The sequence below is a fragment of the Sprattus sprattus genome (genome assembly GCF_963457725.1).
Source record: "Sprattus sprattus genome assembly, chromosome: 12".
Taxonomy (NCBI): Eukaryota; Metazoa; Chordata; class Actinopteri; order Clupeiformes; family Clupeidae; genus Sprattus; species Sprattus sprattus.
Genome location: NC_137910.1, coordinates 21,967,586 through 21,991,585, shown reverse-complemented (window position 1 = coordinate 21,991,585; position 24,000 = coordinate 21,967,586). Strand labels below are relative to the sequence as shown.

Below are 24,000 nucleotides of genomic sequence, written 5' to 3'. Positions count from 1 at the left end.
TAATGTGCCTGTTTGCTTTATTAGAGCTAATGAAAACTAATTGCTCCACTGTTTAAAAAGTCTTTGTCTTCCTTTCATCCTAAAGATTTCTCCTCGCAAGATCTTAGCTGAAAGCTGAGAAACTTGTTTGTGGGGGGAAATTGGGCTGTGAGTGGTCTATTCAGCACAGCATATTCACACTTAGCCTTCCAGTCCTCATAGTCCTCACACATAACTGCAAATACGGAAATGTAAATTAATTAAAGAGGATGTGTGTGTGTCTGTGTGTGTGTCTGTGTGTGTGTGTCTGTGTGTGTGTGTGTGTAGGATTTGTAGAGAGCCGGCAACGACAGTCTCTGACACTAAAGCAGTCTAGGCGTAGCTTTCAAAACGCTCCAACATTAAATTGAAATTAGATTCCAGTGGAACACATACAGTAGGTCCCTGTTTCTCAGCTGGTGGGTCGTGTCTTAAAGGTGGGTCTTGGAATCACTCTGGATGGGTTGCAGAGTGTGTGTGTGTGTTTCTTAAGAACTCTAATTACTTTTAGTAGAAAATATATGAACAATACCATTAGCTTTTATTTTGAAATGGAAAAGGCGAAGTCTTCACAGTTATTATGCCTCAATCACAAAAGGAAAAGGGGATCTATGAAAGAGACAGAGAAAGTTCTGCGTGAGCGGCAGATGCATGGCCTACTGTATGAGTGTCTGAAGTGTCGGCTGGAGTAGTGTTGAAATGTGAGCAGGGAGACTTCCTTGCTGTCTACAGGGATGCCACCGGTGAGCTAGTTGAGTCTTTGTGTTCAACCCTGTGAATTCATTCATTCGAACGTTTGACTAATCACTGTAGGGATATTGCTGGGCAACAAATGTTCTTGTAATTTGCAGTTAGCATAAGTGATGAGAATGGCTATGTCACATGGAATCAACACGTTTGTATAACAAGCTAATTTGATGAAGAATACTGCATGAAGTTTGAATCATTAGGTGAAGCAAATAGTTATAGATAACAGTGTAGTGAAGAAAACTTAGACTTAGATGGCCTATTCTAATGTGCTATCAATGCAGGGACAAAAGCAGGCCCTGTGTTTATGTTTATATTTTTATGTTGATTTTATGGTTTGAATTCTAGGCTATACAATTTAGGTTGCAGCTTAATGACCACGGGGAATTGTTGGTCCCGAGGTCCCCAGACCAGTTGATGTTTCTGTCTGGGCTAGGAGGGAACCAGCCAAGTTAGATGTCCTTCTACCCTTGCATGTTTAGTGTCCGATTAAACCCTTCTCAGGGCCAGGCGGCAGCCATTTTGTTCTCTGTTCCAAAGCTCCCCAGCCCCAGTCAGTGTTCAACAGCGGGAGCCAGGTTCATTAGTAAGCACATTTGCTTGTAAAATAAGGCTGTGTGGCAGTTCAGAGCTGTCATACTTCACAGGGGAATTTAATTTTGAAATATTTGAAATGGCCTCTGCAAAGTGATCCTCTGCAATTGAAAGAGGGCGCTGAAGGTTATCCGGAGCATCAGGCCCAGCTGTCACACATGAACAATTACGACATTAACACAGTGCTCTTACATCCTTTACTCAATATATTTTCAAATAAGGCAGATCTACTTCTTTAAAATGACATTTTAGAATAGCACTACCAGTGAGGTTTCACCATTGTATTTTTTAATTTTTATTTTAATCATTAAATTTGATTGTTTTAGCCATTGCAATGTTATTCGCAATACCATGTCACGGCCCCCTCTAAGCAATTATGGCCACCCCGGCCTTTGAAATGAGTTTTGCTGCTGATACCTTACTTTTTGCGCCGTGGGACCACAGTGGTAGCCGAGGAGTGTGAAAATCAGTTTGTTTATGTAATTCAATCATCTGGGACTGAGAGAGAAGGAAGCAATGCATGTAGGTGGTGCACAGTCATCTCCTTGTTTGGAGCGGAAACTGCATATTTGAACCTTTTTGTTTGTACACTCACAGCAAGCACAGCTGCGCTGTTAAGGATTAGTTTTGCCAGGGTTTGTGGAGATACAGTGTATGTGATATTTATAAACGTGTGAAAACATGGCTAAACATGCAAGCTGTGCATCATCTCCTTTTTTAGCATTGCTCATCCTTAGCATAACATGTCTCTCCGTTCAGCCAGGGTGCTTCATCAGACCCAAATTAACTGTAACAGTTTGAGTAAGGCAATGAATTTGGGATTCATTTTGATGCGTGTCTTCTTAGAATCCATTTAGTACAGATTAATGTTGTTTTAGGCCAACTCCCAGGTTCTATTTGAATATTTTGGCAACAGCCTCTGCTCCTCATAGCTTGGAGTCAGTCAGCCAGACAGTCAGATAAATCCACACTTAATGTTGAGTCAGATAAATCCACACTTACTCAACCGCTGGCATTCTCCAGTAGTGGCCTGCCCTTCTAATAGGTTATGTCTCAGAGAGTCTTGCTAAGGATCCTTGGTTTGCCTAGCTTGAGCCCATACTATATCTATAATTTGCTGCATTTGTTGCAACTGACTGCAACAGCCCCCTCCCCATAGTTACTTAGGATATGGCATAGCTTAATTGACAGGAAAAAAAAAACAACAACTGTGGTTCTATTTCTACGCTACTGCATCAGTAATGCAATTTTGTAGGCTAGTCTTACCCAGTATAAAGATGAAAGGACTTTGCTTTCTTGTTCATTTTCTCCTTTCTCGGTGTGCGATAGGAAATGTGATTTATCTCCAGCTTTCCATTCCGGTGCAATGGGGTGAGAGGTTGGCTTTCAAATGGGAATCTTAGCGCTACAAGGCACAGATGTACACAGGTCTATCGGAAAGGCTAGACTTGGTTTATCTGGTGAGTGAAACAGCATCAGGATATATATCAGAGTGATTGCACTTTTGTTTCTGAGCATGTACCCATGTAAACCTACCAGGGTGTCCTAGTTTTGTCTAGTTTGATTCCTTTTTGATCTTTCTTCGGTTGAGAAGTAATTAATTTATCCCTGAAACGGATTTTTTCTAAAAATGCTGAATAACAGAGAATGAGACATCTTGACGGAGAAGAGAAGCCAAAACCTTAGCCTCCTCTTCGTCATTAATTAAAAGCAACCCTCTTTTGTTTGTCAAAGCGATTATACCTCCCTGTTCGTTTGCTTCATCTGTAGCAGGGGCTTTGTTCAATTAAACGTGTAACTTTAGTCAATGACATTTTTTTCGGTTGTGTCTAGTCAGCTAACATTCTGTGCATTTTACTGTGGAAGGGATTAATCTTTCCTGCTAATTGGCAGCAGATTGTCTCAGACCGTATTGGAGTGTTTGAGAACATTCTAATCAGGACGTGACTTGTCCGTCTACGCAAACCCCAACCACCCACACACACATACACAGACATGCATCCTATCCTGTCTATCCTAACATTTTAACACCAGGCACAGTGTAAATATATTATAACGTTGTCATATGAATGTGTGCTCATTTTCATCATGTTAGTTTTGTAATTGTTATGATTACTTTGGGTGCCATGCTTCTCTCCTCTAGGGTGTTGTGTGTCACACCCATGCAGTGCTGTGGGGTGAACCGGCCTCTGCACTGCCTCAGCAGCAGGGGCCTGTGTATGAGGGGGAGACAGGAGAGTGGTGCAGAGAGGCCGAGTTGCAGTCCAGGTTAGACCTGCCTGTCTTTCTTCAGCTTCTTTAAAAAAAAGCAGGGGAGCTTGTGAAACTCTAGCGTTTTGATCTATAAATCTGTGTGTGTGAGTGTGAGTGTGAGTGTGTGTCTGTGTGTTTGTGTTTCCCCTGTCGCTTCCTGTCGTGCGGGCGTCTGTGTTCAGAGGGAGATGTTTATCACCTCGGGGAGGAAGAGGCTCAATCTGGCAGGGAAGGGAGAGGGTCCACACTCCTCTCTGTGTGCCAGGGCTCTTCATCCTCCTCTTTAGAAGCCTCCCCGCGGTCCGGCTCTCCCCAGTCTGTGGCACAACTCCCGTGAGATGCAATAGAGTCTCCACCATTTAGGCCCACATTCTTATAGGATTATTTACACTTGAGGCCTATAGGACGACTCCATACAGTAGGCTTAGCGCAGAAATACAGCATTGCATCAGAGCCTTGGTTTATTGCGCTTGGAGTTAAATAAAGTAAAATTAGCCGAGTGGTAGATGAAATACATTTTTATTTTCTGCCATGTTTGTCCGGCATCAGTATAATCCTTTAATAGGATTAATAAGGAATAATTTCATAGAAGTTTTGCTGAGACCATGTGAGATGAAATTAAGAGAGCGGTGCTGACGGGTAGAAAATAAATATGGGTTGCTATGGTGATGGCATGTTTTTTAGACGGCATGAGTGACATGATGTAAACAGCAACGACTGCATCCTGAGCCGTACCCCCTTAAAGCTGGGGTCTGTGGTTGGCTCTCTGCGATTCCAATTTCTCGTGACCCCTTGCGCACATTTTCTTAAAAGTGCACTAACAGGTTTTTTTTTTTAAAGTCTCGTAGGAATGTAATTACGTGAGGGGGAGGAAGAAGAGGGAGACAAAGAGTGATCCGTGTTCATTGCTCCAGTGGAGAGCCAGTAATTGCTCGTTGGCCAGCATGGCGGTGTAATTTCGGCACATTAAGTCTGATCGGACGTCACCTCCTTGACGTGGTAATGGTGGCAGAGGTTTGGGGTGCTGCTTTAGCGCGGGCCCCCAGTAGCAACGGTGGCTTCGGAGCGGAGGACTGGGGTGAGGGGGCCACTTGGTAATAGACGGAACATTCGAAGAGAAGAGCTGGCGTGAGCAAGCACATGGCCCTCTCCCTGATAATGAACAGCCGTGGGTGCTGAGTGACCTTCTCCTCCTCCTCTTCCTCTACTTCCTGCTCTAGAGCAGCTATGGAAAGAGATGTGGACATGCTGAAAGTGAGCAGGACTGGACAGACCTCCCTGCTGCCCTGTGAGCGTCCAAGGCACGGTCTCTCCAGATGGCTCGGGGCAGCCATCGCTGTTGGTCGGTGGCGCGTACGCATATGTGCGGAAGCGCAGCCTTTGTGGACACGCTGAAACAGATGCCGTGTGTAAATGAGAACTGCTGAAATTAAACGTGGTTAGCACGCTCCTGCGAGGCCTCCCCATCCAGCTGTTCAGGGCCCGTTTCTTCTTTTAATTGGAAAGGGAAAGATCATAGATTACATTAACGCAGCAAAAGACACCGTGGACTCCACTCATGTCTCCTGTAGGCAGTTAGCGTTCAAATGCCTCCTTCCCCTCAATCAGCCCCCCATAAAGTCCTGGAATCCTCACAGAGCGGGGCTAATGATTCACTCCAAACTCATGCTTCTTAAAGAAGCAGGCCCGTAGTTTTATTAAACGGAGAGTTTTATACCTTTTATAGTTGATTTTGTTTGTAGATCTGAATGCACCTACTTGTAAGTGGGCCTTTTTTTTAATTTTTGCAGCATTTTTGTGAGCATCCATGTAGCGCTTGACTGACCACTTCCTTTGGTTCGATACAAATGTAGAACAGACATTGTTACTGCTGTCAGATTGTTTTCTCAAATATTCAAGCGGGGAAAAAAAAGGAAGAAATCCCTGACTCGCATGCTGTGGACTGTCTAGACTGGCTGACTGAAACATATCCCTGATGTCTGGCTAGTGGTGACATATCATATATTTCAGGAGACAATCCCTTTATTTATGTATACGTTAAATATCACCAAGGGACCTGATTGGAGATTACGTATCTGCAACACAAGTGCTGGCCGAGATTGACATGGGAGCTGTTATTCGATTCAAACTTGATTAGGTCAAATTGAAGAATGAATGGGTTCCCTTTCTGGAGTGGGCACAGGAAGTTGGGTCTTAAACTGCTACAGCTCTAGCATTTCTGCTTTTGCCTCCAGACAGCCTCGGCTAGGACAGGCAGGGGTGTGTTGGGTTGGGGGTTCGGGGGGCAACACGTCTTTATGTGTCGGTGAGGGACAGGGGCAGAGGCCCATGTGTTCCTGTGAGAACTCCCAACAGTGGAGGCAATAGAGCGAGCCTTCTATTCCCCCATTAGATGAAATGGGCATGCGATATTTGATCCCGTCACTCGCACAGCTGAGGTGAGCTTGTTTTCGTGACCCACACCGCGTTTTCTGGCCTCCAACGGGTGGAGCTGAGGGGGTTGGTGTTGGTGGTGTTGGTGGTTGTTGTTGCACATGTTATAGAGTTTTAGCTGTGATGGAAATGGGGTTGTTTTATGACCAGAGGGGGTTTTGGTGAATTCAGGCCGAGCCGTTTCACTTAAACGCAGAGGCCGTGGTGGGGTTAATCCCAGACAACTTGCGTGGCTCTCGAGTTTCCTGCCTCCAGTCTGCGGTCTGGTTCCACTTGAGCAGGTTGTCCGCTCCTCTTCTCCTTCTATTCTCTCTTTCTCCTCTCCTCTCCTCTCCTGACTATCGTCCTTTGCTCATGTCGCCTAAAGCAGCTTTCAGAGACGTCAGACAGGAAGAGACATCAGCGCTAGACTGGCAGCCCAAAACCACATCTCTAATGAAGTTCATGTTTTAATGGCCTGTGCAGCACAGAGCATCATACAACACACTGCACAACACTCACTCAGGCATCTCGGATCAGAACAGACCACAATATCCTCATCCACCCCGGATCTCCAGCCAATCTAATTAACAAAGGAAGTGAACAGTAAACCACATCCCCTTCTACTCGACTCTAAGGACACATCCTGTCAATCTCTCCAATATATTACAACTGTCATACAAGCACCATATATTTAAGTCCAGGGGGATATCTGATTGGCTGAGCTTTTGTACCCATTTTGTGTTCTGGCAGTGTTTCTGTGCTGGCATTTGGCCTGTAGTGTTGTTGTGTAGGATAAATATGGATGGCACGCACCAGGCTTGTGTTTCGGTGGCAACTGCAGTTCTGAGGCGTGTTTAGATCTGAAAGATTTGAAGGGCATCTTAAGGGTTGTGTTTGCATAACATACAGAATGGAAGAGAGGGAGAGTGTGCAGGGTTCTCCCTCACAAAACTAAATGAACTGAAACAGGGTGTGCCACTCTGGCCTTATCATTAGATGTAGGTTGTGCGACTGTTTGGTGTTTCAGTTCAAGACTGCACATCGCAAGTGTGTATATATAGGGACCCTGGAGAAATCATGTTTGAAAAATGCTGCAGGATAAGAACAGGGTGGGCGTTTGAGTTAGTCTTGCATGTCCAAGCTATGCTCACGTCTTGTGTTTGTGTCATGCTACGTTCGGGCAGGGGTCACGCTTAGCTCTGTGATTTGGCGTGTCCGTTAGGGTGTGGCTGTCTCCGTGTTTGTGCCCCTGAAAGTGTTGTTTCTCTTTAACGTCCATGTCTATGTGTGCATGGGAAGCAAGTCAGAATGAGGGGCACTCTTAATATTTTGGCATGTTTCCCTTCGCTGTCGTGCCTTGTCTGCATATATTCACGAGTGTGTAAATAAGAGTGTGGGTGTTGAAGAGGAGACTGGAAGGAGAGAGAGATTTGAGTAACGGAGTCTTTATCTCTCTGTCTGGCTCCATCTCACACAAGTGCATTGGGCTGGTGGTATTCATTTGAGATAAGCCAATTAAGTGCCTTTGCCAGTTTTAACTGCAGTCCTGCTTCATAAATGATGAACGCCGTGAGAGCACTGGTGGCTTCTCTGTAATTAGAACTTCCATTAATGATCGCTGAGGCCCTTCTCCTTTGAAGTTCCCCTAATAATCCTGACAGTGTCACATTCTTTCAGTCTACTTGGGGAGACATACATTAGTGAAGTTAATCTGACGCCAAATCCCATTTTAGCAACAGGGCTGCGATTGTATCATGTCTCAGGCTTTCACCATGGCTTTTAAATTGAATGTTGAATATTTGATGAGTTGGGGTTAGCCATGTTTATATTTCAGCATAAATCATGCCTCTCGTCTGTCCCAGACTGTGTTATTTTCATCATAAATGCAAAGGATGTGGTGAATTGTTCCTCTATTGCTGTTGTGATTGGGGAAGAAGCTGTGCTGTGTGGCACTGTCCAGCTGGAGCTCTAAAGTTTGTAGCATAAAGTGGTTTAAACGTCCACAAGTGGCACCCATTGTGCAAATTGTGTAACAGATGGTGACTTTTTCCATGATGTGCAGTCTCAGTCAGGTTAAAATAAACAAAACAAAAACAAACAAAAATAACAACACCCATCATAAGCCAGATGTAAGTAAACGCCAATTGGTCTACCTGTGCGCATGCCGTCTCTGCTCAAAGCCTCCATCCATCTCGCAGGCCTAATTGAGTTGAGGTTTAATCACATATGCATTTCGCCCATCTGTTGCTTCGCGTAGCTGCTCTTCGGTCCGTCCTCTGCCAGCTTTCCGGCCCTTTCCACATTATCTTTTGGCCCCATGCTGTGTGCATCGGCAAAGGCCTTAAGTCAGGTGAGGACCTAGCACGAGGGTCACCTTGGAAACGGACTGAGACACAGGTGCAAGGAGTGATTGGAAAATCCCCAGGACCTTTTCTACTTATCTATGAAATATCCTCATTTAAATGGATGTGCTGAAAGTGTGTGTGTGTGTGTGTGTGTGTGTGTGTGTATGCGCGCTCGTGTTTTTTAAACAGCCTCCTCCTTGGACTGAACCCTTCTGCCTTCTATTCCGCTGTGTCAAGGAGAAAAAAACGTTTTTCAAATGAAAGCTGCAAACAAGGAGGGAGTAGCTTGGGGAGACTGGGCCTTCTCCCATATTCTCTGATTGGTTTGCGACTGGAATGGCCTGTTCAGTTAAATTCTTCAAAAAGGATATACTCTGACACCCAATGCATTTAAATTCACCTGCCCTTGAACTGCAAGGTTAGAGTGGCGTGTTTGTGTACCTTGGCAAAAATTGCATCCCAAAGTCCTTTTGTGGTCGCTAATGGCTCTGTTTCGCTCACTGGTTGGATTGCTGTTTTTTAATTGGCCAGATCAAGAAGAACGCTTCACTGAGAAATTAGTTATCAAACAGCTAGAATGTGGCTTCATAAAGGTGTAATATTAGTCCGGACTCTCAGCTGATTTGAGATGCCAGCAGCTCTGTTCAGTTTTGCTTAGGTGAGAAAGGAAGTAAAATAGTGAGAAGGGCCCTTCCTTGGCCCATTCTCCAGTCATGTCGTTAGTCAGTGCCTGAGCACGTCTGTTGAGATGGCTGCCTCCCTGCTTTTCTGCTTCACCCTCTCTCTATCTCTTTCTCTCTCTCTCCATCTCTTTATCTCTCTCTCTTTCTCTCCCCGTCTATCTTTTCTCTCTCTCTCTTCCTGTTCTCCCTTTCTCTCTTTTTCTCTTCTCTTTCTTTCTATGTCTTTCTCACTTGCTCTCTCTTGATCTCTTTCTCTTTATCTCTCTCTCTTTCTTTCTCTCTCCTTCTCTTCTCTATTTCTCTCCCTCTCTTTCTTTCTCTTCTCTCTTTCTCTCTCCTTCTCTTTTCTCTTTCTTTTTCTCTCTCACTCTCTCTTTTTCACTCCGTGTTGCCTTCGGATGGGCCACACGTTGTGTCACTCCTTTCGAATCTACCAGATGTCTCCATTAGCGTTTTGTCAGAGGTGTGAGAGTAGTGCAGAGTTACTTATTTACCCAATCACTGGGGGAATCATTTGGATTTTTTCTCCCCCCTCGTTTCTTCTCCTCGTGTTTCTTTTTCTCTTTCTCTCGCTTCAGGAAACATCTAATCAAGGAGCAGGAGGGAACTGGGGTGAGAATGTTTGGTTATTCATGCCAGCGTCAATCCAAGTGGCCATGATTTATACGACAATTTAACAGAGGAATGGATGCATGACAAGAAAGTTTGCTCCCGCTCGCAAAGTCAAGCAGCAACAAGGGCAATTGAATCCCGAAGAGAAAGAACCTACTAGCACACACTGAGCGGATTCTTGCTGTAAAACTCTGTGCATTTAAAACGGCCTCAAGTCTGTCTTAAGTCTTCAGTCATCACACCTCACGAGGAACTAGGCAGTAGCACGTTTAGAGTGGTGTTTGCACTGAAAGGTCAAGCGACATCACACAGATAGGCGCCAGATAAGATACTTCTCCAGAACAATGCTCTCACACTCTCAACCTCACTGTTTAACTTTTTGTTTTCTTTTACAAGCTGAAAGATCTTTGCACAGGAGGTCTAAACCTGACAATTTCACTCAACCTCCCCCTCAGATACTGTTTGGTATGCAGGTATGAAAGGTGGTAACAAGCGACGACACACCGTCGGAAGCGACGTGTTATTTAAAGCCCTGGTGGAGATGTGTCGGTGAACAACAGCCATTGTTCCACGGGTGCACGCAATGGGGGAGTGTGTGTGTGCACGTTTGTGTGTGTGTGTGTGTGTGTGTGTGAGTGTAAGAGAGTTTTCAGGAATGGTTGAACGAGGAGGTGCGCTGTCACGGCACTCGCGGGCGGGCTGAAGCAGCGGGGAGTCTTGTTTGTGGGGGCAATGCTTGCTGTCGAGCGTCATTATTACCTGATCTCTCAGCCCGATTCTTTTCTTGTCACCACCGGAAGCAATGTTCTTGGGCGTAAGCAGTGTGTGGTGTGTGTCTGTCTGTGTGTGTGTGTCTGGTAATCGGCTGGCTGGGGCATCTGTGGTGTGTGTGTGTGTGTTTGTGAGGGGGATATACAGAAACAAAAGGCTGCTGAGACAATTATCCATTGCTCTGCCAACCTCTCTTTTGCTAGGGAAATATTTTGGAAGCTAGGGTAAATTGTTCCTCTTCTACCTTACCTATGCACAGAGCTCTGTGTGTCTGTGTGTGTGTGTGTGTGTGTGTGTGTGTGTGTGTGTGTGAGTCTGAGAGAGAGACTAAGTTTCTTTTATCCCATTTCATGTTTTATTGTTTAGAGCAAATGAAATTGCTGATCACCACACACACACAGCCCCTCTAACAATAGATTTCCTCTGCAAAAGATGCTCTAGGAAAGAGAACAGAGCACAAAAAAAGATGTAAAACAGCTACAAAATGGATTCCACTCATGGCAAATCCTTGAGGACATGGATGGTAAACATATCAACAGAAGTCCGCTGTAGCCACTCCACCGACAAGCTCCAATGACTGGAGCAGACCTGTGGATAGGAAGCAAGTCGGTGAAAAATGAGGAACATTAATATTTTTGAATTTTATGCATGTCATGTTACATTACTGTCAGGATGGAATAAAAAAAGCTTCTCACCTGATCACATTCTGAATCATGCCGCATGCTCCATTTCCCTGGCTGGGGTTACTGTGGAAAGCAGTGCAGGTGATTGTCAAAACACACATCATCAGAAATCAACTGTGCTCGCCGTGCACAGACTTCAGTGGGACTGAATGTGGTGCTCGGTATCTTCATGCTACAAGCATCCTTTTGCCAGTGTTTGAAATTCAATGCCTATTTAAATGTGCCTGTTAATACTCAGCCTGATAGCCTTTACTAAGGCCTCCCCAGTCTCCTTCTTGCCTGTCATCTCCTAGGCTGTCAAATCACTCCTCTACACACTAACTAACTTGTCCACGTGCTAACTCACTCGTCAACACGCCACAACTCACTCCTCTGGCCTTGTCTGTCAGACAGAAATTCAAGGAAACATAGAAATGAAAAGGAGACTATAAGAATGACTGCAGAGTATTGTAAGAAAAAACACTACAAAATCAATTGTATTTTAAGGAGCAAGGTTGTTTTTTTTTTGTAAGAGGTATAAACGCAGACCTTAGTAATATAGTACCATATAGCCGTGGTAATATAGTACCATATAACCTTGTTTAATCATTTCTTTCATAACCTAAATACTATATAACCCTTGTAATATAGTACCATGTATAGATATCATACATGTTCCAGGAATCTTGGCACTGGTGCTGCACAATATTAATAGTGTTGCCAAACACTTTCCTTTAAAGTTGCTGTTAGTTTACCATTATATTATGACAAGTATAAACGTGCATTTCCTATGGTAATTATCAATGTCCAGCTGGCCATGATGTATAGCTGCTCTATTCTAGTCTGAGCCTGTAATGATTAGTAATAGGCTGTTGTGATCACCATAATTATGTCAGCCCACATAATCACTGACAAAATGTGGCAGCTAAAAAAAGGTTGTATGGTTCACTTTCACAATACTTGGAGGCTGGCAGGTGATATTTGCCCACTGCACCTATAGTTTCCTCATGTAGGTCCAGAGTTTCCTTAAAGATCTATAAGCCTCCCCCTTTCGCATTCTCAGAGAATCAAACACGCTTCTTTCAAAGCAGATGCCTTACAATTTGATCGAAAACTGGCACAATGGCCCTCTTTTATACATAGTGTGTTTCATGCTTGCATGATTATTTGTCAGGCAGATTATTTGTCAGGCAAAGCGATTGTGACTCACTCTTCCCCAAGACCCCCCTCTAGCTTCCTTTTCATTGTGTCCACACAGTGGGCCTTTCCAACAGGCCTCATTTTCTAGCCATGTGTTCCCCAAACCAGCCAGCTCCATGATAACTGAGGGGAGAGGCCTGCCAAGCATGAGTAGCATTGTACTACCAGAGGTGTTTGGCGTGATGCTCAGCGGGTTATTGTCAGATTGGGTAAAGCGATTCGGCTGACGTCCATGGCCCGTCAGTCAGGGTTTGGAATGTAAAAGGAATGCTGGGGCTTAGCCTTTAAGACGCCAGCGCCGATACTCATGGATGATTTCTGGCCTCCGTGGATGCTGAGTGTAGGGGAAATATCTCTCCTGCACTTGCTGCATTCAGCGTTCATGAAGACCTCATTATCCCCCCCCCACATCTATTCCACATTGCACTCAAGTGGACAATGTGGGGCCATCAATACTCATAAACGCCCAGGACCTGAACTGTGTGCTGAATCAATTTGCGACAGACAGGATGATCACATTTTCTTCCCTCCTTCTGTGAACAAATGTAAAAATTCTGAAGTTACAACAGTGTTACCTCCTCGTGCTAGAAAAGAGTTAAAAAGTACTCTTTGGATGTGGTCTGACACAGGTAGGAGGAAGAAGCATTGTTCTGGGCTTGTATTAATTATATGGTCATTGCGCTGGAAATGAAATCTGACGGGGGTAGGGGAAGCAAAAACGAGCGAGTAATGGAAGTGTGACTGCTTCGCCATGAGAGTTAACCCGAGAGACGGCGGTCAGAAGAGAAAGCCTGGTGTGGTCAGCGCTCCGCTGGCCCGTGCTGCAGAAAGTCGAGTCGTTTCACAGCAAAAGTGTTAAAGTAAGAATAGCAGGGGTGAATGTGTTTCACTGCGTTTCCATTTGAAGTTTGTGCGATTTCTGTCTGTACATTTTTTACTTTCCCACGGTTCTGTAGGAAGCAGAAGCTGTGGCGTGGGTTGAGAATAGGTTTTATACCTTCACAAAAAAAGGCCTTAGTCTATTTCTCAGCAGGCGATTTCATTATCTTCATCTGCAACCCACTGGATATGTGAAAGAATGGGAGAAATAACTATCCACCCAGCCTGTCCATATCAACTCATCCTTAAATGGTTTCTGAAGCGTTTTATTCAGGATGGTTGCCAGAGAACGCTCTGCTAGCTGTGTTAATGGGATACGTTAATGTCAAATATGACGGCAGTCAGGGTTTTATGTACAGCAGTTGTGATCTACAACCTATCCTGGAGGACTGGAGGATTGTTGCTACATTGCTACATTTGTGGATCTTGCATGATTGGATGTCAATATTTGTTTAGTTTCTAGCACTGGCTCTGTCTACAATATTACCTCCATGGTTGTTTAAGAAAGAGCAGGTGAGCTGAAATGGCCTTCACTGTCCTTAGACCAGGGTGAGAGCTAGTAATGCAAAACTTCCCCAAGTTCCTGCAGTGGCAATGATGACCCCCCCTCCCCCCTCAAAAAAAAACTTTCTCCTGAAAACACACTCTGGCAGTAGAGGATCTCCAATTTAATGGTGTCCCGGGTCTCTTCTGGAGAAATCTCAACCGTGTTATATTGGATACAGTGGAAGTGCTGCCTGCCCGCAGGGTAGCTAGCTGAAGCACCGGGCTGTGAAGGCTCAGCAGATGCATGCTCGCGGTCTTTACCATATGAGCCACCCTATCACCAGCAGGGAATAGACTGGATTAGCCGGTGAGGGGAGGGTGGTGAGTGGGAGCGGGACGGTGCACATCAGGGATACATATATGCCGCGGGTCCCATTAGCAGCTCCTGTGGTGGCCACAGATGGGGCATCTCGGCTGAAATTATGCAGCCCTGAGAAATGTGGTTTCATTCCCCTTTTCCATTTTATTGGCAACAGTGCAGTGCTCTGCACTTACAATGAATTTTGAAGGAAGTGTGTGTGTGTGTGTGTGTGTGTGTGTGTGTGTGTGTGTGTGTGTGTGTGTGTGTGTGTGTGTGTGTGTGTGTGTGTGTGTGTGTGTGTGTGTGTGTGTGTGTGCATATTTGTTTGTGTTTGAGTTTTGAGCCTTGGGTAACATTATTCTCTAGCAAAAGCATTAGTGCATTATACAGTCACAGCAACCTGTCTGTTATCACTGTCACTTAATCACCCACAAATACAGAGGGCTCTTGACAACTACTACTGGAGAACGTGGTTATGATTTTCCTCACCGGAGGAGGCAGATTCACTGAGTTCTTTAGTGTGTCTACACTGATTTAATGAGAGTGGAGAAGGAGAAGGCACTGGATGACTCTGTGGCTTCTTCTCAAGAGACGGATGGTGAAGGAATGCTGGGAGGTGAAAAAGGGGACTGTCTGAGGGAGTCCAAGCCTTCCTTATTCATGCTCTCAGCCGGCTAAATTCCCTCTTCAAATGTCCTTCAAAGTGAAACTGATGGAGTTAGAAAATGGCACGAATGTTGTTAAATCCATGAATTATGCAACTTGTTTTCTGTCTCCCTCTTTTGATATGAAAAGTGCAAATGAATTGCATGCGCAGGGCCACTCTAAGTGTCTCTCGACAAGTTTCACCAAATTTGTGATTTAAATGAAACATAGGGGCCACGCTGTCTTTCATTAAATAAATCCTGTTTTGCTTGCTTCCATTTTAGACTCGTCCCACCGCTATGCTAATTCATTTCCTGCTAACGTGTCTTCATATTCCATTGTGAAGACTTTTACAAGCCACTTAAATGAGAAATGGCCTGTAGAGAATAGGGGTATTTCTCTACACAATAACTTGGCACAGAGCTCTGTTTGTATGCTGTTTTCGTTGAACAGATGCAACTGGGCTGCTTTGTGTATTTATGAAGAGGAATGTGTGTGTTTCTTTGGGAACAAGTGCGCAAAAGGTGACCTTGTTAGATAAAAGCAAAGCATGAAAACTGAACCCGATGAAAGTGAGTTTCTATTCTCGGCTCATTAATGTAGATTTGAAGGTCATCTCGTAATTACAATGGAAACGCTGGCTGGGGATAGGCATCTGTTGTTTGCTGCTTGAGACGGAGGTTGAAGGGGAGAAAGACGCTTTGAGTGATCATCACAGTGCTACTAACATGTCACGTCATGAAGACGGATGGCAGAGACCAGACGGTGGGGTTTTTCTTTCTAGTGTATGTTGTATGTTTTTGATGTTTGTCAGGAGGTCTGTGTGTGTGTGTGTGTGTGTGTGTGTGTGTGTGTGTGTGTGTGTGTGTGTGTGTGTGTGTGTGTGTGTGTGTCTCCTTCATACCCCTCCCCCTCTTCTTTATCATAAGTGGTGTGAAGAGGCTGTTTGTGTTGCATTTCAGGTGTGCCGCTCAGCAGATTGCTATACTGACGATCATGTTTTAAGTCCAGTATAGATTCTGGGAGTAGCCTGGTATAACTATGTGAGTTGATAGGTCGTTTCCAGTCGTGGCGTCCTCATGGGCACAGACTTCAGGGCCCATTTTCAACCATTGGACCAGCCTTTAACCAGTCGGCATTGAACACTATGGGATTGCTATACCGTTACCTCCTACATCCAAGCTTGTATATTGTCCTTTTCACAAACCCTGTTGGTGGTAAATAAACAATGTCTTTGCCCTTGATTAATACATTACACATTCTTCTTGCTCCGGCTTGAATTCTTCAATGTTTGCTAGCGTTGCTACAAGTTTTGGTATGGCTTCGTCTTCTGCCGACCGTTGCTGTAACTACTTTTGAAACAAACACTTCACTTCAACGTCATTGCACTTAGCCACCCCCAGTGGTCGCTGATTGGAGGCCACTCAGAATGGCCCTGCCATCTTGCAGGAGAGTTTCCAGACCATAACGCCAGTGAAAACTGAGCTGTGACCAGTAGGAGGACGGAGCCAGGCTACCCTGGGAGTACTCCTTGCAATAAAGCATAAAATACATGAGCAAAGTAATCACGCTACCCTTTGCTCTAGCCAAGGGGGTGTGGGAAAAAAAAGAAAAACGCATGTATTTTTAATGTGCTGCAAATAAGAAATACAGCCTCTCTCCCACTCTCATCCACAGGCAAAAGGGTTGTGTAAGCCGCAGTTCCGTTCGTGCCACTTTTCCGCAGCTAATAAAAGAGGCCTTATCATTACCCACAAGACTTCAATTTAATGCTGAGCTCTTCACACATGTGATGTGCTCTCAACAATATTCTCAGCCCTCCGTGGCTTTGTGGTGTGTGTGTGTGTGTGTGAGAGAGAGAGAGAAAGAGAGAGAGAGTTTCTCTCTCTCTATCTCTCTCTGTGTATGTGTTCATCTCTGTGAGTGTCTGTGTGTGTGTGTGTGTGTGTGCATCTGAGTGTGTGTGTGAATCCGTGTGTGTGAAAGATGAAGAATGTGCACCCAGTCATAACCATTGCTTACTGTACTGATGATGAAGCCGGTGTTCAGGCTGATTGGTGGAGCTTGTTAAGCTGACTTCTGGACTGGAAAGCAAAGCACTGGAGTGTTTGAGGCGGGGGCTCGGTTTTCCCAGCTCTGAGAATTCAGACGGGTTCTTTCCACTCTGCTGGATAGTTGAACCACAGAATTTGACATAGCCATGACTGGGCCCAACACTAAGAGGAATAACGTCTAATGACTATCAAATACCTCTCCCCGCTTCAGCGAACTGCTCCTCTCAGCTGGGGACCTTGGCAACCTTCTCTAAAGAGCTTAGTCTTTAGAAGCAAAGTTAAAAGAGTGACCCATTACCTATAATTTAGTTGGATAGAATGTCAAAAGAAGCTAAATTCCTTGTTCCTTTTTCTGATTTCTCCTCTGTCAGTGGTAAAACAGTGAGTACTTGAGGGAAAGATGTGTTGCCTAATTGACTTTGCTGTGTCAAACCAGAGCAGAAATCGCAACGCCCTGGCGCTGTAGCAATTTCATGGCTGGGCCAGCCGAGCGTTTAGCTGAAGGTTTGGGCTCGACTTTCTGATGGCAGAGAGCGGGAACGTGGTGCCAGTGCTTGTTTACCCGCCTCTGGGCTAACACAGGCTACGCCTTGGCACCCTCTCAGTCAGCTGTGTGATCGGGGCCCCATGCTCATGTTATACACACACACTGCTTCTTGACCTGGAACTGCTCAGTGCTCCACACAAAACAAACTAGAAGCTCCAATCAGACCGCTTCCAGCCAGGCCTGGGTCTGTCTGCTATGAGCCAGAAGTTGTTGCAGGATGCAAGAGCTCGACTCCCTTTAGTTTTCCAGATGAGTTTTACGAATTTGCACCCTTGGATTTCTTGAAAGAGGATGTGCTTTTTTGCCTGTGCATTTGACAAGGTTGTGTGTGTGTGTTTGTGTGTTTGTGTGTTTGTGTGTTTGTGTGTCTGTGGGTCTGTGTGTCTGTGTGTGTGTGTGTGAAGGAGGGGGATGTAACACAACCAAAACACACAGAGTGGCTCTTAAGTTCTGTGTGTCATGGGTGAGTTCAAAGGGTGAGGAGAGAGTCGGCAGGAATTTGAAAGGTCCCTGGCAGAAGCCAGGCGTGACTTCACTCACTCCAGGCTGACACCTCACTAACGACGAGGGGCTTCTCTGTCTGGTCGTGGTGGCTGCTGCTGCCGTTTGGAGGATTTACGAACCTGCTGGCGCTCACTGCTGAGTATCCTAACAAACTGGCAAGGCCATCCCTAGGAGGAAGGAAACCGCAAGGCAACGCAATGATTTATGACCCCAGCGGTGGAAGGCATTCCCCTGCCAGGCGTCCCAGCACATGCCTGTGAGATGAGCCCCATCCTGCTGCCTTATCAGCTGTGGACAGCTCTCTCCGCTGGACAGGGAAGCCTCGAATGACATAGGAACCAATTCATCCTCCGTTTCCTGTGAGGCTGTTGTGGCCGGAGTGCTGGAGTGTGGCAGGGGTTGCCTGCAGCCGTGTGTGTGTATGGGGGGGGGGGGGGGGGTTGTGTTTGGCGGAGTGCAGGTCTGTTTGTCTAATAAAAGGCAGAGTAGTCATCCACTCCCGAGTCCCACTGGAACACGCTGCCCTCCAGCCAGATCAGGCCATTAGTACAGTTGGAGGAAACAGTGCTTGTGACAAGAGATAGGGGTACTGTTGAATGAGGCCTACAGAGCAGGCTTTTTGCTGGAGTGCCGCTCTAGTGTCTAGTGCTGTTGTTAGAGGTTCTGTTCAGCTGCTTTTGTGTGTTTGTGTTTATTCTCCTTGGATGGTTTTGATTGGAAGACGTCCCAAGGAAAGGGGCTGGCAGGCATAGAAACAGGAGAGGATATTGTTTCTTTCCCCCTCCTCTTCTCTCTTTTTTGTGTTCTGCCTCTGCCTCTTGTCCTCGGTGGCAGCAGCCGGATGTGCCTCTCGCCTAAACACTCCACAGTCAGAACAAAACATCCATTGGCTCCCGAAGGCCGGTGTCTGTGACAGCAGAGGCTCTGTGTGAGATAATGGGCCCGTTTACGGCACAGGTTTCTGGCTCCTGCTTCCTCCTAGCTGCTGGCTCCTGCTCACAGACGCTGCTTTTGGTGCACTCTCCCATAAGCAGAGCCTCTCTCTCTCTCTCTCTTGCCCTGGCCTCCACTCCACTCCCAGCCCAGGCCTCCATCTCCGCTTCCACACGTGGCTCCAGCCTCAGACAGGGGGGGGGGGGAGGTTAGGGGAATATGATTAATACTCTCAATCAAATATGCATCTCAGGCACAAACCTGGCCTAATATGGGCCTTTATTTGGATTAATATGGCCCCTGCACTGGGAGCCCGTCAGCTTGAATCAGGCCTAAAAGAGGCCAGTTCCACCTCACTCTCCAGCCCACGTGACCCCCCCTCCCCCACCAGTGCACGGTATATGATTGTTCCGTGCGTATGAAAGATTGCCACTTTTTTTCTATATGCGCAGCTGTTTCTCATTTGTTTCGTTCTCGGCACCTCTTGATCAGGGAACGTAGGGGTGGCTCCCCATCCATTTTGAGGGAGTTTAATATCTCCCTTGATATCTGCAGCGGATGGGGGCTCGTTTCTCTCGCCGTGAAGGTAACAGGTTTCTTTTTTCCCCTCTAAGTGGTGTGTACATAAGACGCCCTGTGCACCCTTATGGAAAAAAAAGGGGCAGGGGGAGAGAAGATATTTTCCATGTGATAAACTTCATGAAAAATGTTTTCAAAGAACAGAGAAGATAGGGATGCCGCAATGTTTTTTTTTAGACCGAGTACAAGAACTTACATCTGTATACTTGCCGATACTGGGCACCAATAGGAGTGCTTAATAATTTGTCTATGCTGGTGTTCTGTGGTAAGCAAGTCTGATAAAGCAGCAAAAAATGGCAGACGGTCATAAAATCCTGCTAGCAGCTGTTTTTGGTAGGCAAAAAATAACGGAACTGACCCCATCCTTGAGTTTAACATAATGTTGCCATGAAGTGCTACTGGAGAATTTTTATGAGTACGGGTACAAATATATGAGCACAGTATCGGCCCGATACAGGGATTGGTATCGATGCATCCCTAGAAGAAGAGGTAGAAAAACCTGACATAATCTTTTTTTTTGTTTGTTTTCTTTCTGCCTCTCTAGAAACACAGCTTTGAAACAGTCCCCTCAGCGAGGGGATAGAAAATAACAGGCATAGAGAGCGCATGTGAGAAAGAAAGAGTGAAAAAAAGAATAAAAGAAAGAACGAGTGTATCAGAGAGACAAGCAGATGGAGAGCATGAGGAAGTGTGTGTTCTTCATTGTTTGGACCCTGACATTTCCCTCAGCATCAGAATGGGAGCAAATTGATTAGCTCCCGTGACTTCTTCCCCGATTAGCCGTAGAATAAATGAAGGCGATTTCCATAATGGGAGATAATTAGACCTCAGCTCTTTTCATATTTCAATAACAGGATGGCAACACCGCTCCATGTAAAAGAGCTCACTGTGGCCATTAATAATTTAATTTGAGGTGCTTCTAGATTGCATTCAGATAATGCCAGATCAAACGACCAAACCTTTGCCACCACCGTTGATTAAAAACAATTCTGTCACTTAGAGAGTGTTGATTGGAAGAAACAGCAGCCTGATTAGCTGGGGAGGAGATTTCAATACAGGTACTTTGATGCAGAACTCTTCTGGATGCTGGTCCCGCATTTTTGACCAAATACCTTACTAGCTCCTGATCCTGAACAGTTTTTACAGGACCACCATCACTCTTTATCTACAGTTGCCAATCATTGTAATTCCTGGCACAGATTAGGAGAAGACACACACTCACACACGCACACACACACACACACACACACACACACACACACACACACGCACACACACGCACACCTAAGGCAGATGCTGCAGTTTTATGCATCTTGTCAGATTTGCTGTCAGATTCGTTTAATGTGACCTAGCTGCATATATGAGTTGGAGTTGTTTTGCTTCTCTAAGCTGCACAGAGCCTAGCCATTACTGTGAATATACATCACAAGGTCAACATAGCGCCTCTTTCATCACTGAAAAAGCAGCAGTGATTGACTAAAAACACCAGCAGATCATTTTTACGCCTGTTTGTCTTGCTCTGTTTTTAGTGTCGGCGTAACAAAGGCAGCCCGATGAAATGCGCATTCTATCAACAGACAGCTCTCTTTGTCCACTAGGCCCTCACATAGACGAGCGCGTGTGTTTGGCTTTCGCACAATGGTCTGGTAGAAAGGTGTGGAAACGGAGTGCTATCCAACACATACTTCAGCATTTTCTTTTGTTTAAAGCCTACAGTCTGTGTGTTTGATACAAAGGAGGTACCCATGATCCTCTCTCCCCCCCCCCCGTATCAGTTATGTCCTAATCAAAGCTCTTTCAGAGACACAGGTATGGTGTCTGTGTTTTTAGCTGTTTAAGTAGAGTTTCCTATCAAGTGGCTGAAAATGAGGAAGCTGATGGATCTGAAGCTCTCTTGTGCCCTCTCTCTGAACTGCACCTCAAGCTGCTCCTGCCCACTTCATTTTTCAGTGCGCCCAAATTAATGGGGGCTTTTTAATCCCCGCTAATCTTTCCTCTCCTGTTCGGAGACAACACTCGGCTAACGCTAAACGGGGAACAGACGAATCTGCGCTCATATTTTAAAAGTAGTTCCCTTAAGCAGTCAGCGAACTCCTTACCTCAGCGTTTCCTCTGGATGAACTGGTGCGGGCTGGACAAGCGCAGCTCTGGAGGTTGTAGGAGTCAGGGGGCTCAGACGGCCAAAGCTTTGGATAATTAATGAGTGTTTGTAAGGGCTGATTGTCATATCAGAGAACGCAACAACACAGGCCTACTTTGTTAAGCTGTTTTTAGACACTTTATCTCAGTGTTTGTGTGTGTGTGTGTTGGGTGGGCCAGTGTGTGGGGAGGGGGGGTGTGTATGTGTGCGTTCGAATGTGTATGACAGTGAGATGAAGTCTGTGTGTGTGTGTGTGTGTGTGTGTGTGTGTGTGTGTGTGTGTGTGTGTGTGTGTGTGTGTGTGTACATGAGTGTGGATGTGTTTGAGTGCTCAGACTGCAAGCCCAGGCCTCTCAGCTCAGCCACCAGGGATCTGAAGCACACCATCAAAGAGATGTTTAGGCTGCTCAGTCACCGCTCCCACTCACTAGCCAGACACTTAATGCATCACACTCAACACTGACAGCTAACACTAGACAGCCTGCCACACAGGCCCCCAGAGCTGAAAAAGAAGGTTCCACTGGTGTAATGATAGCTGTTCTGTGATATGGTGGCATGCTTATTGATCACAGCTGTTGCCTCTGTGGCAACAAGAGCAAAAAACCGAGCTGTGTAAATATATCATTTATTTGTTATGCCTGCTTGACTTTTCTGTGTAACACATTCTGCAGGAATTGGCAAGTGAAGTGGTGCCCTTGCTAAAGCTTAGTATCAGTTTCTTTCCAAACAGCCTTGAATCATTGACTGATCTTTTTTTTCCCTCTCTTTCTCTCCCACAGCAAACCACAGTCTGCTGGGTGGTGGAGGAGGTAAGTCTCATATCTCTTGTTTGTTTCTGGAAATTCTTTCTTGCTCTGAGTGCGCTTTTTTCCCTTTGCTCTGTCACTCTTTGAGTGTTTCCTTGATCTATCTATCATACTTTCCTCCTTCCTCATTCATTCTTTCACTCTCACTCTCTCTCTCTCCAACTCCGCTCTCCTCTCTGTCTCTCTCTATCTCTTTCTCTCCCCCCCCCGCGTCTCTCCCCCCCCCCCCCCACCTTTCTGTTCTGCTCGCCTGTATGTGTGTGAGTGTGATGTATTTGTGTCCTTTAACACTCCAGGATGCATGTAGCGCATGTCGATACTCAGACTCTCCTCCTTCAGTGCCTTGCCTTCATCTTTGGGAGTCTGGCTGGGCCGGCTTCACGCTGCCTGATGTGTCTGAATGCACGCCTTTCCATCGGCCCCCACCAGAGCGTGTCACGTCCGAATCGTGGGCCGTGACTTTGCCGGCCCTGTCGGAGCGGGTTTGCGTCAGTCGCGGCTGGACGGGGATCGGAGGCGCCCAGCCATGTCTGGGATATCTGTGCGGCCGAGACGACAAGCGGAGCGGAGTTGAGCTGAGCTGAGCAGCTCTCCTCCCTCCCCGCCGCCCGTCCTCCTCACAGATCCTCTCTTTTTGCATTTCTTTTCAGTTTTTTTCTCCGTTTTTCTTTTCTTTTTTTCGTGCATACTCGCTGACATGATTGAAATAATCATTCCACAGAGCAGTGGTGAAACACAGGGGTTGGGGGCGGTGGTGGAATGAAGCAGACAAAGGGAGGTGGGGGGCAAAAGGGGAAAAAAAATCAACCCAATTATTCAGCGGATTTTGGATTCGGGGCGCACAGCACATTTGATGACACTCCGGAGCCTTGAGATAATGAAAATGGGTCATTTTTATTCTCCTCAGCCACCCAATCCTTTGTTTATCCATCTGTGCTGTGGAGTGACCAGGGCTTCTCTCTCTCTCTCCTCTTCCCCATCATGAATCCCAATCTTCCAGCTCAGTGTTCATATTTCTCCTTTCTCCCTGAATGTGAGAAGGCAATTAAGAGTTCTGACACTCTTGCCCATATCAAATCACACTCCACCAAGTGGTTTTCGCCTCTCATCTGATCTCTGGTCAAGGCTTAAGGCCTTTGTAGCAATGAGGTTTTCAGACATGATCTTTATCAGTAACTAGCCCTGAGCCCCTCTACGGTAGCCCTGAACTGCACGTGATGAATTCTAACAGTAATGAGATCATTTTTTTTATCTAGTTATTTCATGATAATAAGTCATTTTTTCAAGATGGTATCTTGTTATATCAAGATATGAAGTTGTTATTTCAAGATAGTAGGTCTTTGTTTCAAGATGCTATCTCGTAGTAAACCTGCTGTCAAGTAACATCTTATATCCTATATAGTCTACACATAATTGTATATTCTGTTAACTCATATTCTTTTAATACATAGCCTAAATTGGCAATTACCACAAATTTTAATTGCAGCCGAACTCTGCTAGATGTGACAGATGTGACAGATCAGTTATTTTAGAAACCGACAAACTGACTGTTCCTTGAACCCCATACTACAAGCCAGGTGTGCATTTCGTACCTCCCTAAGGGTTTGTCTTAACAAACATTTGTGTGTGCCTGATTGATTTCAGAAGACACACACACACACACACACACACACACACACACACACTTATCCTAACATGGTCTACTACACAAGAATTCACATGCAAGTTCTCGCAGGCAATATCTGTGCCTGAAATATGTCTCCATA

At 45.6% G+C, this 24,000-nt stretch overlaps 1 protein-coding gene across 4 annotated transcripts in view; it reads left to right on the top strand.

The window, feature by feature from the left end:
- macrod2 (mono-ADP ribosylhydrolase 2) overlaps window positions 1-24,000 on the top strand; it is a 444,340-nt gene that overhangs the window by 103,046 nt on the left and 317,294 nt on the right. For all 4 annotated transcript variants that reach the window (XM_080848946.1, XM_080848947.1, XM_080848948.1 and 1 more), the window contains exon 4: window positions 22,208-22,237. In XM_080848946.1, coding sequence (XP_080705072.1) covers window positions 22,208-22,237 — 30 coding nt within the window. The remainder of the gene's footprint in view (window positions 1-22,207; window positions 22,238-24,000) is intronic.